Consider the following 15,287-nt stretch of genomic DNA (forward strand, 5'->3'; position numbering starts at 1 on the left):
AATACTTTAAAAGCAATCCTTGCTCACAATCAGGTTGGAAAAGAAAGGTCTTGCACAAACACGCTGCAGATTCACACGCAAGCAAACATCTAAAACCAAGCATTTAAAACCACACACGGAAAGGTGTGCACGCTCAAACACACACACACACACAAAAATGTGCTCAAGCCCCAAACCACTGCTACAACCCCCCAACCACACACACACCGACAGGCTCTAACTGCCTCTGGGAGTCTGAGTGCAGGGAGCAGAGGAGAGAGAGAGTGGCGGTCCAAAAACACCTTATCTGCCTGTTTGAGTCTCCGGTCTGACCGCAGAGCCACGGTTTACAGTCTCCACAGGCAGCCAGACTCTCAGCGTCGGCGCCCCTGCTCTGCCCCTCCCTCCTCCCTCCCCTCCACCTCTCACAGAGCCTCTGAATAGCCAGCGGCTGGGGAGTGAGAGAGCGAATGAGGGAGGGAGAGGAGAAGAGAGGGAGGGAGGCAGCCCTCCTGTCTGTCCCTCAGATTTAATTAACGGCCCACTCCGGCGCAGAGACGACCCGGCAAGCCTGCTTCCCTTTCCTCCTGACCCACACACACAAACAGACGGAGCTGTCCGCCGCCATAGCTGCCGCCTGCCCTCCCCTGATACCACCACCGCACTCATTCATCTCTCTTTCCTCTGTCTCTTTATTTCCAAATGTTTCTTCCATCACTGCATCTCTCTCTCTTTCTGTTGCTGACTTTCCCTTTCTCTTATCCTCAGTTTCTCTCTGTCTCTCAGATTCTCTCCCTCCACAGTTCACTGAATGACGTTTTTGGGAGGGTAAGTCAAACAGGAGAGCTGACTGACAGAACAGAGTAAACACAATATCATAGACAGCGAGCTGCGCTTACCGTCTCCATCTATTTCAAAGTCAAATAATCCACTGCTCTAAAACTTCATACGCATTACACCCACCTATGCATTTGGTCGCAAATTTGAACCTGTGTTGATTCTGCGTGGGCACGCATCTGTATAACTATGTGTTATTTGTGTGTAATTGTGTGTTTGTGTGTCTAATTTCACTGGCAGACAGAATTAGAGCCAGTGGCTGATCGGATTGGACTTGTTTACAGACACGGAGCGAGCCGCTTAGGCAGCCTGTTAAATCTCCCTTTAATGCTCAAACGGACAGATTTTAGGGTCTTGGACCTCCCTTAGCGTAGGCCACACTGTGTTCACCCCTTCCTCCATCAACCCCCACCCGCCCACCTCTATCCCCTTGTGTCTTCCTTCATTAAGATAACTACCCAAGGCTCTGATTTCTCCATTAAGTTCAGCGGCTGATTAGGCCAGTATTTGGGTGGAAATCCGTCCCAAACTGGGGTTTAAGACACTGACTGGGCTGGCTGTTGAGCAGTCTAATACCCTCCACCTTCCACCCACCCCGCCTGATATCACAGGCACCGTATGGACAATTAATCTGGCAGACAGAGGAGGTGAACACACAGAGAGAGGGTATGGAGGTGTTGGGTCTGGGCTGATTATGGCCCTAGCTGTGCCTCTGGCTAATGTTGTAAGAAAGGACAGGGTCGAAGCCAGGGCAACAGCAGAGCAAAGGTATGGTCTTTACTGATTAAAAGACATCTCATTTGTTAATTAGGGGAAAAAGTGTTTGTTAAAATGTGTTGATATTTGCTGGTGTCTTTTTTCAGGATCTGTATTTTAGATATACATCTTTCATGTGGGCCAAAGTCAGCAGATACTAGGAAAAAAAAAGGCCAAGTATTATGGGTTACATCCATAATAATCACTATAATTTCAGTGCTATTTCATGTCTTAGCTTCTCATTTTGTTTTTTACTTGTGTGATTTTCTTTGATGCATATTTAATGAGCATTGTTAGAGGGAGCCTGAGATGCAAGATTTTTATTTCTAACAACTGTTTCACTGTAATTGATGTGCATATGAAATTAAAGAACTTGAAACTAATGGTGCTAAATGGCTAAAGACAACCTACTTTTATTTTAAATAAAATGATAAGAGGTGGCAAAAAGAGGTGTCTCAATATCTTAATTAAAAATATAATCTTTTTTTCCTCAATGTGCAAATGGGCCCTTTTTACATTTTTCAAACTTCTAACACAAATATTCATATCTTTATATAACATGTCCATCAGTATCTCTTCTTTCATGTGGTAGAACATTAATAAAAGACATGCTGACAAGCATTTTAATCTGAAAAAAATCCTCCAACAACATTAAGAATACATTTTAAAATCAGTGCCAACATCAGAGTTGAGACAAAGTTCATAGTCAACAACAAAACTTAGGACCGAAGTGTGACTCATACCAGTTAAAACTGTTTCAATAAGTACTGAAATTATAAAATTTTAAAGATGGAATATTATGAGCTTGTGTTTGGGTTGCTTGTGAAGCACTGTTGCCTTGTTGGGATATGGCACACGACATAAACAAATGTCATGAAAATGGGTAACACTAAACCAGTGGGGCAGAAACATCCAGTGCAGTAGGTTGATAGCTGAATAGTGTTATGCACAGAGGCGGCTTTCCAAACATATGTGTCTAATGGCGGCACAATATCCTCATACAAGCTACTTGACAAATAGCTGTGATTAAATGCTGTCTGTGCTCTGTCTGTAAGCTGTAAGAAAAGCTCTTAGCACACGCACACCATGGTTCCTCTGCTCACATGAAACTGGATTAATGGCAAACAAAGCTATTTATTCAGAGGTAATTTAAAACAGGGGGTTTAACAAAAATCCTGGAGAGCGGCAGAGAATGTGGGAAGAACATTAAGTAATCAACTTGAGAGCGACCTTCAGGAATGAGTAATAAGCTTATGTTAAATTCCCCCAAATCACACAAATTAGGGTAAATTAAATGGGTAATGGAACGTTTACATATGTTACAGGAGATGTAAAGGGGGATATATCATCTGCCTGGGTGCAAAGGAAGAAAGAGAATGAATGAAAAATGAAAGAGAAAGAAAAAAGACATCCTGACACAATCAAACATACACACACAGCATCACTGGGGTCCTACCTGTGTGTCCAGTACTGGTGTTGTGGTCAGAGGCTGACTGGCCCTCGGGCATGCCGTGCTGTCTGGTGTGGTGCAGGTTGGAGATGATTGTAGAGAGGTCACTGTCACGACTGTAACACACACACACACACAGAGGAAAGAGAGGATACATACGTTTAAAAGCAGCCTCAAACAAACTTAATTCCACAATGCAATCCAAACCGGTGTGTGATAAAGCAGCAGTGCAAACATTCAAACTATTTCACACACTACTTACCACAGAAATCCTCCATCCAGACAGCACTGTCCTCTCAAAAATGCATACCTCCACACAGACTCAGCAGCTACAAGTGGCTGTCCTGTCAACCGGCTCTTAGCTCTGTGGTGTGTAATACACTGTGACAGACTACCGCATCCAGCACTTTTGGGTCTCATCCCTTCTCATCTTCCACACTAAGATGCATTAACGAACATATTCACAACTCATAAGTAGTTTAGCAGCTTAAAACCTGATTATGGCTCTTTTTTAACTCAGGCCGCCAAGTGCTGTTTTAGAGAAATATGGCAATTGAATAATGTGAAAAGGCAGATGATGAAAAACAGAATATTAATCGAGCCTTGAACAGGTCTTACTTACTTATTAGGAATGTAATATCTACAAAGCAACACAGTGAATCTGAGGTATATGACACTGGGCTTCGGGTCTTCTTTCCTATCGTCATGTCTACACCTCAGCTGTCCACAAGAGTCTCCCAAACCTGCTGCCCTGCCCTTCAGCACTCAAAGGAGGAGCAGGAGAGGGTTTATAGATTAGGCCCAGATCTGGTTGGAGCCACTCTGCCCTTCCAAAGGCTTCACCAGCCGCCTTTCTAACCTCCCCACACCAGTGGACCCAAACAACTGTGTCATGGAGGTATTTCATTTGCAATCTGATTACCATCCTGATCGCATTAAATGGCATAATGATGGGAAATAGGCGCTTAGAGTTTGAGGGGAGTATAGCAGACGTGCAGTACCAGTGCAGTCATAGTGTAATGGCAAACAGCTTGTGTGGTAGGAGAGGTACAGGGTTAAATGCTTTTTAAGTTACAGTCTAGATATCATTCACTGTTAAATGACTGTGACATATAGGCTGCATGGCAGAGCCTCCCAAAGCCTTAAAGAATAGGAAACTTCCTGAACACCATCATTTTGTCCACAAAATAAGCCCTAAAAACATGCAGTATTTAAACATGTCAGTTTGATGGTATCAGCATCCTCTCGTGTCAGCGGGAATCTCGTTTATAGGCTTAACTGGCAACTTTATTGAAAGCAGAATCATCTATGAAGGGGGTCTGGTATGACACAGCAAGCACAGTTTATGGGACAGAAGCGGTGAATGGTTCTTAGCTGCCACCACTATGACGAGGCCACACTGTTTGCGGCTGCTGGATTTGGGTTTTTACAGTCCCATGATTACAGGCTCCCACTGTAATGTCAGGCTGTCGGTCGCCAAGCTGTTTTCCACACGCTAACAGAAAAGATGAAGGAAAGCGTGGAGGGCCTAATGCTGGCCATGCTGGCTTCACCAGTCACCTTTCAGTTACAGAGAAGCAATGACTCAGAAAACAGTCTCAGACAAAACAGTCCCCACCGGTTGCTAGGCAAGGAGACGCTTGATTGGCCTGTGACTGCAAACTTTTTAGACTAATGATAGACTCCTTTTTTTAGAGTGCAACTTGCTAAAATTAGTAGCTATCTGTGTCTGAGAGCCCAATGGTTTTCTTCAAAAAGAAAATGAGATGCAGGGTTTCTTTAAATTGTGCCTAAAGTCATATAATAATCCATCTGCGTCACCCAGTGACTCTGACAAAACACACATCACACACACTGCAGTTACATGCTCCACTGTAGGAGACTGCAGCCAAATCTATCAACCAGCTAGCTGCGTAATAACACCACCCTCTGTCCATCATTTAAAGTGATCATGATAATGCCATCCTGAACTTCTCAGAGAGGTGATGGGGTTATTATCCCGTGGCGAAGTGGCCGCTCTAAGCCATGAACGGCAAGGACATTGTTAGTGGGGTAATTAGCGCACTTTTCCTGAGCTGTCCCGCCTCGGCTTGGGCTAATGAGGGCCTAGCTCTATCCTCATCCACCTCTGCCCTCCCTCTGTCCCCTCCCCCTCTCTTTCGCTGGGTGGAGGCAAGGTCATACTCAAGCCCTGGAAGATGTGGGGGGGGGGGCGGGACTTAAAACCCAGTCACCTGAGTCAGCGCTCCCTAAGGAGCTCCTAAGACCGGGGTTAGCTGGGAAGGATGGGGGCCTCAGAGAGGATGGAGGGGGGTTACATCGTGGCTGTCGGGCCTGATAGCAAAGGAGGACATGAGCTGCGTTCTTATCACCCAGGTGCACGCCGGAGACAATCATCTCATCCTCAGCTCATCCCTAAACTGGTCAATACCTCTCATCTCCAGCCGCAGGACAGACACACTGACCCAGACGCTGGGATGACTAATATGTGCTAATACTCAACGTCTGTTAGGGATACTACTGCTATCCAATATTACTGAGATGATACCATGAAGTCTTTATAACTAATCACATTTCTACAAAGGATGGCTGTCAATTTATAATAGTTGATAGTGGTCTAAATAACTGTGGTAAATAAAGTTTGCCTAAAGTAAATATATTGTCTAAAGTAAGACCTTTTTACTTAGGGTCAGGAAATATCGGATCAAACAATGGGGCCAGGGTCCGACTAAACATCTGATACTTAAAAGTTTTGATACTTGCTACTTGCCGGCACATTTAAAATACCCTGCTTAGGGGATTGTGCGCCCCAACAGGGTGTTTCAAGGCAAAACACGATCTTTTCCAAACCATAACCATGTGGTTTTTGTGTCTACACCCAATCACACAACCACGGTGTTGTTGAAACAAGAAGTTTCAACGTATCTGCGACATAATAACATGTAAATGTAACGTATGCAGGGTTTGCAGAAACTTTTAATGCCAACATTTTTTCTGTTGACAGGTTGCACAGTCCCTGCTAGCAAATATGTTGTGAATTTTTTTTTTATATCTTCACAGTTGCATTAAATATACTAGGTATTGCTGAATCATGCAATGCCATAAAAACTAATAAAATGCCAGTCAAAATTTGTCTTCCAGATCACTTGTTCCTTTTGTTAAGAAAAGGTTGTGCTCCATTCTTCCGTAGGCGTTGCTATTCAAAATGGTCCAAACAACATGAAAAAAACTCTTCTCCTGGCAAAGGCTGTCGACTCAGTATAAATGCCCAGTAGTGGCCTGCTGTGGCATTGGCACGCGGAGCTGAGGTGGCGGGGCTGGAGGTCACAGTGTGAGCTGGCAGCCTGGGCACCCTGACGCCATGTCTCACACTACCACTGGGAAAGTGCTGACAGACAGACAGCAGGGATGTGAAGGTGGTGGAGTGGAGGAGGAGAGAGAAAGAGAGCAAGAGAAGAGAGAGGGAGAGAGAAAGACAGGTCGCAAGCGCTGCAACATCTGGTGCTCGCAGGTTTACTGTATACCCTTCTCTGCTCTCAAGACAACAGGGCAAACACACAGCCAACGCCAACCTGCACAGGTGGCCCACAGCAACATTCAAATACTACTAGGCAATATGTAATATTCAACAACCACAGCATGGTGAGATACGGACTTGGGCAAAATGTTGAGAGAAAGAAGGAATGAGTAAAGTTGCTCTGATGCTCCACAGGAAGAAAATATAACGAAAGTCTTTCATTTTATGTAAAGCTTTAAGCAAGGATATGGATCTGTTTCGTATACAATTTATGTTTTGTTTGATTCCTGCGAGCAACGGAAACACAATTGTCATGCTGCTCACAGTTGGATCGAAAGGCAACCCGCAACTGGGAACCCTGCAAGCAGAGGGGGTAATGAATAAATACAGAAATAGATACATAAATAAGTAAGAGTAGCCTGGCTTCACTTGGGCTTCACTTCTCCTTGTTGTTCCTCTGCTGTACAGGCTGACATGAGGTCGATAAGGCAGCCAAGGGAGGAAAGAAAAGTACAATGGAAATAGAATACGGTAAGGCCGCTATGTTGCATTTAAGTTCCCCTGCACTGAGCCATGCACACACTGCTGGTTCTACTGTAAATATCTCCTCTGGCTTACACTTTGAGCTATTATGTCTTTGTTTTTCTAATTCTGTTATTTGTATTGCTAATGTATTACACAACAGTTTTAAGGGACATTTCTATGAAAAAAGGAAACTTGTATTTACAGTGAGTGATAGTTTTGAGGTTGTCAAAGAGCACACTGTTGTACTGTAGGTGCTGTATGAAAGGCCAAAGCTCTTAATATCTTGGCAGATTTAAACATACTGTATGACAGGATGTACTTAATAGTAAACACCGTCCTTTACATGTGGAAATGATGAACCTCACGCTTCAAACCAACGCCAAATCTGAAACTAAATTGCTGGAACAGCGCTGACCATCTTTCTGCTGATCCTCTGTTTTGATAGGGAGTTAACGGACAAAACACTGCTCTATGTGGAAACAACAAGCGTCTTGCTGCTAGCCAACGCCCAATCAACTACTAAATTGCTCTGACTCTGTTGCCATGGCAAATGCGTGTAAACAAGGCCAAAAATTCTTGAAGCGGAAAGCTCCTCTAGAAAGCTATAAAACCTCCAAGCTCACTAATTAGTGCTTTAGGGGAGAGCCATTTCCAGTAATTTCACACTGTCCGTGACCTCTTACTGGCATAAGGCAATGACACAGTTGTTCAATAAAGCCAGAGGACAAAATGTCAAACGCAATGGGCGTACAGTGGCTAACTCAGCATCAGTGTCTTTGTCTCTCTGTGGTTATTGTGCAGATTGAGTACAGACCCCCATTAACAAATATGAGCCAATGCTGCTCCATGAAAAGACATGTTTTCTTACAGCATGGTGGGTTGCAAAGGGAAAAAACACTGTGATACTAAGAAGTAATATCAGATTCTCCTAAATGTTTATGAATCTAAGCTTCTGTTTGCTTCTAATTTCACTAATCTGCCCCCCAACAACGTGAATCTGTGGCAGACACCACAGTTTCCTCTCACTGAACACCAAAGCTCACACTGCCTCAACATTTCACTGGGATCTGCACTATCAAGCAGACAGTTCAAGGATTAACTACGTCAGAGCTGTGTGAATACCACTTTTTGGGCTCTGGAGCTCCGGCAGTAATCAATAATCAATATCTGAAACTTCGGCGAGAGTTGGGGGGGGGGGGGGGTGATAAACATAAACCATGAAGGACACAGCCAGATATTTTCAAAGATGAACGGCATGCAACACATATCTTTCCGTTTAATTAAAGGCATTCATTTTTTTTTTAGGATTCTGTTATTCTACAGTATTGTTATTTGTTAAAAACATTTTCCAAAAGGTTTCGTTCATTTTATGCATGTTTGTAATCAAGAGGGGTTTGTTTTTTGGCTTTTTGTGACATAATAACAGCTTGTGACAATTTTTCTTATCATGGATAAATTATAGACCTACATAAATGCTCATAATAATAGGCTCTGAATCTGAGACAGTGCCTGACAAAGCGCTATGAAACAAAGTGTTGAAACAGTTTACTGGCTCCAACTAATTGAAGATTTAAGATTTATTTTTATAAGATTTATGTTTAGTTATAATTTCTTTATTGTCATTTCTCAACAAAAAAATGGTATCTGAATCCCAAAATGGAAAACCAAGTACCTACCCAGCTAATGAATATCCAAAAAGTCAAATAGTCTGGTCCAGCCCTAATCCAGGTCTATCAAAATTACACCCACAATTACCTCAACTGTAACCTTGCTGCAGAAGACCAGCTAGATGTGACATTAGTAGGTTATGTTGAAGTCAGTATGTTGCTTGTTTCAATCTTGTTTACTCCCTGCTGAGAGAACAAACACAGGACAAGATGGCCCTTATGTGAGGAGACCCAGTGTTAGCCTCTGACAAACAGACTATGTTAAAAAAAAAAAACAGCTTGGATGTTTTGTGGTTTTGTAAAAAGAAGAATTTGCATATGTAAGTGATCAAGTAGCAAATGGCCTCATGCATGATTGAAAAAGAGAGAAACAGCCTTCGTTTGTTTTTGTGAACGTTAATAATGGGTATGGCAGATTTTTTTTTTCCCCCTTCTACAAGGCAAAGGCTGAAAGGCTGAAAGGCAGACGTCAGCGGGTGTAACTTATAAAATCCACGGTGGTTGCCGGGTAATTACCCAGACTCTCAGTCAGCACTTTTCAATCAAAGCCTTGTTATCTACGGCCAACTGAAACAAACACTAAGGTAGGCTTTGTTTTGCCCTTGAGTAAGACACTAAAATCAGAAGATACTGGTATCAAATATTTAGTCCCTGAGATGAAACCCATAAATCAGTGTTAACGAAAGTCAGATACAAACAATCTGCTGCACTGACACCGAGGCAATACACCGAGGTGATAACAAAACTAGATTTTGTTTCTACCTTTCGGTTCCTGTGCGTTTCACAGGAGCCACACTTTGGTTCTGACACCCCAAGGAGCTTCTGTGTACACTTTATTGTGATAACGATTATTTGGTTGGCTCCGTGATTTGGCAGCACTTCAGTCTCGGGATGCTCTGTGCTTATTCAGCAGGACGAGAGCAGATCTGTGGAGCACCAAGTAAACTAATTACTAATCTGTAAAGCCGTCGAATATTAACACTGATCTGGTTAAAAGAAGGTAGACCGGTGTATAATGAACTTGAGAGGACGTCTGGATGAGAATGATGAGCTATGAAAGCAGCACTTGTTGACACTGACAGACAAATCGTCTTAATGCAAAACTAGCCACCTGAACGAACCAAACAATCTATTCTTTAATGTTTCACACAGTGACATTATATATATTTAACAATGCACAGAAAAACTGCAGTGGAATAGTGTCTCTCATAAGAATCTCATCATGTAATCCCACCTGAAGTTAATTTTTCTGCATGAGGCATTGTGTTAAGATAAAAAACAATGTTAATAAATAATTGACACATGCCACTTTGATGTGCCAGTGTAGATTAAAGTGCAGTTACAGTAGGTAGGCTGCAGCAACCAAGTGGGTGAGACACGGTGCTGCCGCCAGCCTTGATGATGTGTGGATGAGACAGCACAGATACGCTCACACATGTATACAGAGGCCCTGTATTTTTCACATCCATTGGCCAAATCCAATTTGTTAAGACCCTTCTACGACTCACTTACGAAGCTGCGGTCAATGGAAATCACATTTCCGTGATTGGACATCCCATTATCCCGTTCGTCCAGACCCGCACTGGGGGGGATAAAGCAGGGCTGAGACGGATGCCCAGGACAGACCGGAGCTGCGGCTCCAGCGAGTCCGTCGCCTTTCAAAGGGTAAAAGCCTGACATATTAGTCATAAGTGTTCTTTAAATTCATTATCATCTTAACACGCCAGCGGCACAAGTGTCAGGGGGAGGGGAAGCCCTCTTAAATGAGGTTAGTGGATCCATTTAAAGCTTCACAGTTGCCGTGCTGTCCGCCGTGTCACACGCAAGTCTCAAGACATGAAAAACATCCCCTCCTGTAATGAGGTTGCACAAGCTGCTTATAATGCAGCTGGGGACTTTCTGAGGTTAATCAATGAACAGCTTCTGCATTATATCTGTCCATAGCCTGTCATGCACATACTGAGGAATCACAAATCTATGTGATGTTTATTCCAGATCAAAAATGTCTTAATTTCTCTCACTTCAAATGGATCAAAGTACTGATTGTAATGCAAATTTAAAAAATTATAATCCTTTTTTTTTTTTTTTTTTTTTTTTTTTTTTTAAAACTTCGTGTTGGTAACAAACAGAGTGCACGGCACCAGAGAGAGCAGCACTGTCCTCAGAGCCTGTTTGATTTATCTTAATGTGGTGACCTCACTGTAACCCTGCATGCGTGTATTTGCATGTATGAAGATGTGATTATTCAAACAGGCTTTTAGTAAATGCAGTCCACATTTTTATGACAAACCCAATCTAATGTTTATACATCTCCTAAGCACTCTCCACCATCCATTATTGTGGAAAAATTCAGTTCTGAAAATCTGTCGAACAGCCATTTACTGGTTCACACTAGAATGCAACGTTTCATGAGCTGATTTCGAGAATAAACCACTGACATTTCTGAAAACATTTAAGCTGCATTCTAATACATACTATTTGTGGTATTATTATGATTTGATGCTAACTAGTTCTCACAAATAACAATAAAACAGACATTCCTGATTAATATAACAAGACTGTAGTATGACAGATGAGGATCCAGAGACTGTTTATAGATTTGTGCCGGACTGTGCATTTTTAAAGTGGAAACAACTTTTCAACTTGTCCTCCTCTAGCATTTCCAAGTGGTATTACTGTGCGCCACTGACGCAAAGACCACTGGATCACTGTAAATTTTCCTCAGGCTCTGGCAACTACCAAGTACACGCTGCATTTTTTTTCCTCACAGTAGCTTCAGTTGTTTCACCATCCGCTATTTTCGCTACTGGGGATCATAAGTGTAAAGAACTTACACTGACTACATTTACATGTACACTAATATTCCTCCATTATTTCGAAATATGACAGTATTCTGAATTTAGTATGGGTCATGGAAATGGCAAATTCCATTTGGGTATTTCAAATTACGCCTTCTCCGAAAGTAGCATTTTCCATTAAAACATAGAATCTGCTGGTAGCAGTCAGGTTTTGGGAGCAGTCTTGGGACATGTATATAGATCATTTGGAATATACATTTCAGTGGTGGTTTATACCACAATTTGCAACACTGTTTACAGTTAGATCTGTGCATTGTCATGGATGCATTGTACAAAAACCAACTAGTAAACAGTTTGCAATGCTGGGGGAAAGATTCATGCCCAACAGAAAAGCCCACATTTGTAGTTGGAAGGAGAATACCACACCTTCTATTTGACATTATGAAAGTCTTGGATATCAACAGATCTTTCAGTAGGCCCAAATATCGCAACACCAAGGTTGTTGAAGCAATGAAAGATGAAGGCTCAAGTCCATTGCTACTGAAAAAAAATCCTATTTTGATACAAAGACGCAAAATGGCACAAGCTGTTCAAGCTGTTCCACTGTTCTGTATTTTATCACGATAAATGGCATGTTAGGGCGTGTTAATCTGAGTACGCACAGCTGCATGTACACAGAATTATTAGTGGAATGTTCATTTTCATTAGCCATGTAAAGAGCTTAGTAGGAATATTGTCTTTTTTGGAATAAGGGCAAAAATCTGTATATTTGGTGCGCGTAAACTTTGTCACTGATACTCTATAGTAACTGGGGATAGCTTCTGATAGCTACTGAAGAAAACAAAAGAGCTATCCTCTACCTGTTTTGGATGGCAATGGCTGATGTACTTCCTTTGTGCCGTAAACCGAGCCTTCGATTTCCCAAGAGACTGTACCCGGTGGCAGACAGAATTGCATAGTGAAAGGCCAGACTTCTAAATGTTGATGTGCCAGTATTTTATAGCCATTATATTGTGCAATCAACATTTACCTTATAATGAGAAATTCAAGCAAAAAAACTTTGCACCACTCCTTTTTCTTAATCTGAGTCCTTCTAATCAAGTCTAGTTGTGTTTTCAACTCATATCATACCCTCAGCTCTAAAACCTTTTTCGTTGAATTGTTAATTGAGCTGCACAAATAGATGCATATTATATTGAAGAGAAATTCTAAAGCTAATTATTTCATAACCATTTCAAAAGCTTCTTTACACTTAACTGAAAAAGTGCAATAACATGACATGAAGATGTTACGACTTCTGAATGTTTTATATCAAACACTCTTGTGATCAACCGCTCCCAAGCAGCAGCACGGGATGGGATGAAACAGACAGTGGTGACTCAGGTGACTCAGTCTTTCAATATCAAGTCAAGACAGATTCACAGAGACTTGGCAGGAGCAACAAAACGCAAACCAACAAACCAATTAACACTTTCAGAGCTCAGCACACATACTTCCATTAGACACCCCAAAGCAAAAGCTGTAAGTTTATTTTTGAAACATGGTTCATTGTCTAGTCTCAAAATGAGCCTTTAACACCTCAAAATTATCCTAAAATCACTTTTGATGAAAAAAATACACACAGGTCTGAGGTGTCATTTAAAAACATTGTTACATACTTCTGTTTTTAGACAGAATCTGACAAAACAGAGGACTTATTACTATGAATCATTTTAACAAAAGTGACACCCGAGAGGATAGCTTGATATTTCCCTCCCATGGCAAAATCACAAAACAAACTACGGATTTTCAGGCACAATAAAAACCTATGCAATTACGACAATTTGCGTCAGTGCCCAAAGAACACACACAGAAAAATAACCATGTAGTCAAAAGTCTGGGATATCAACTGCTAGCTGCTACAGGAATAACATGGGATCCACATATAAACACACTTGCGCTAGCTGTGGCCAAATAAGTCACAGGTGCCTCACCTCTTTCTCATGATACTGTAATGCAACTCGTCCTCCTGTTTGATGTGGGCATGATCTCCACTGGCCCGCTCGCTGCCTTCACTGTCGTCACTGCTGAAGATGGAGGCCAGCTCCTTCTTGGGCACCCGGTTGGGGGGAAGGGGGATGGTGCGTTTCTCGGCCAAGCGCCCGCGGTTCTGCACAACAAGACACAAAGAAAATGGAGACACCTCAGCAACAGGATTCACATACAGCCTGTCAAATTGTTGTTTAATCTATCCGCAGCATTTCTCTTGTTTTGATCATTTGCCTGAGTCTCTTTGTTGCAGTACGTTGAGTTCTCCCTGCAAATGTACATACAGGATGAATCAAGACTCTAATGCGAAGGGATCATAGTTTTATTTCGCAGTGTTGGCCGGCTATTTTGTGTTTTGTAATCCTGCTTATTAGACACCTCTTAAAAAAAACACATTAAATCAGTAATTCCCAACCAGGGGAACTTGTACCCCAGAGGGTGCCTTGCCAGGAGGAACGTGGAAAGATTGTGGAGCAGCTCTAGGGACTGCAGTTTGATCAAAAATATATATATCCACACATGGAGACGGATGTAACAGCTGACAATACCAGTTAAGATTAATCATACATGTTAATTTGCTAAAAGTGATGGATAATGAGTGGTGATGGGACAGCTGAAATTACTTACACAGTCCAGTGGTTAAATGGTTACAATGATGAAAACATGCAGCCTCTGCCACTTCAAGTGATAACAGAAGGATCCAAACATGACTAAACCATTAAGACAGTTCAACTACATGGAGGAAAATATTGTAACAATATATACTTTTACATAATGATGATGAGTGATGTCAAAAATATCGAATTTATCAACACATACTGATTCTAAAACTATAAAACTGTTTCAATACTCATTCTCAGCAGTACTGAAACACCAGTACCAGCTGCCTTTCTCTCTCTCTTTCTTATTGTTTATGTTTCCTACAGTCATTCTGCTGCTCCTTACTATTAAGTAAGAAAAACTGTCATCATATTACAGCTTCATTGTATTTGTCTTTTAATAAAAATTGTAACTTAGATGTTGTTAATGTCAATTTTTCCTTGTGGTCTCAAAAATGGTATCAAATACCAATATATTTTCAAGGTATTGGGAATCCCAGTACTGTGACAGCACTAATAGTGTTAAAAAAACATCCAGTTCTAAATTTAAATAAACACATCTGTAACATGACCGGCGGTCTCAACAAAGAGGAACTTGAGATCATCTGACAGGGGTGTGTGAGTACATCGGAGTTTTGGAACCACTGCATTAAATAACTTTCATTTTCAGAACATCTTCATCAGGACATAAAACAATGTACAAGCTTCCAGCAAAATCTAGTTCAACTGCAAATCACAGAAACGTCAATGTGGCTGGGACCCATGTGTGACACTGACACCAAAACAACATAACCTGTAAGACTGACACTCAGCCTTCAGCTACATATCATAAAGCCATGTGTACGCTCAGTGAATAAATTGTAAAGGAAGACTAAAATATGAAACCAAACTGATGCAGAGAGTGGTTGGTTGGTGATAGAGGTAAGGCAGTATGAATATTTCATGTCACAATTGTAGTGACCAAAATGATCACAGATATCAGTATTATCACAGTAGTGTTAAAATGGACACACACTGAAATCATTTAACCAAGTTTTATATTTAAAACCACAGATAAATGGTGAGGACTGGGGTTTAGGTAGTGGTTGGTGGCCGTGAAGATGACTCATAAGATTCAAAGTGTTGTCCCCT

At 41.7% G+C, this 15,287-nt stretch overlaps 1 protein-coding gene across 5 annotated transcripts in view; it reads right to left on the minus strand.

Annotated features, from left to right (window-relative positions):
* Window positions 1-15,287, minus strand: part of samd11 (sterile alpha motif domain containing 11) — a 98,738-nt gene that overhangs the window by 28,321 nt on the left and 55,130 nt on the right. For all 5 annotated transcript variants that reach the window (XM_049580786.1, XM_049580783.1, XM_049580784.1 and 2 more), the window contains 2 exons: window positions 13,503-13,678; window positions 3,029-3,138 (listed from right to left, as the gene is read on the minus strand). In XM_049580786.1, the coding sequence (XP_049436743.1) occupies window positions 3,029-3,138; window positions 13,503-13,678 (286 nt within the window). The remainder of the gene's footprint in view (window positions 1-3,028; window positions 3,139-13,502; window positions 13,679-15,287) is intronic.

This window comes from Epinephelus fuscoguttatus, linkage group LG7 (assembly GCF_011397635.1).
Source record: "Epinephelus fuscoguttatus linkage group LG7, E.fuscoguttatus.final_Chr_v1".
NCBI classification, from domain to species: Eukaryota; Metazoa; Chordata; class Actinopteri; order Perciformes; family Serranidae; genus Epinephelus; species Epinephelus fuscoguttatus.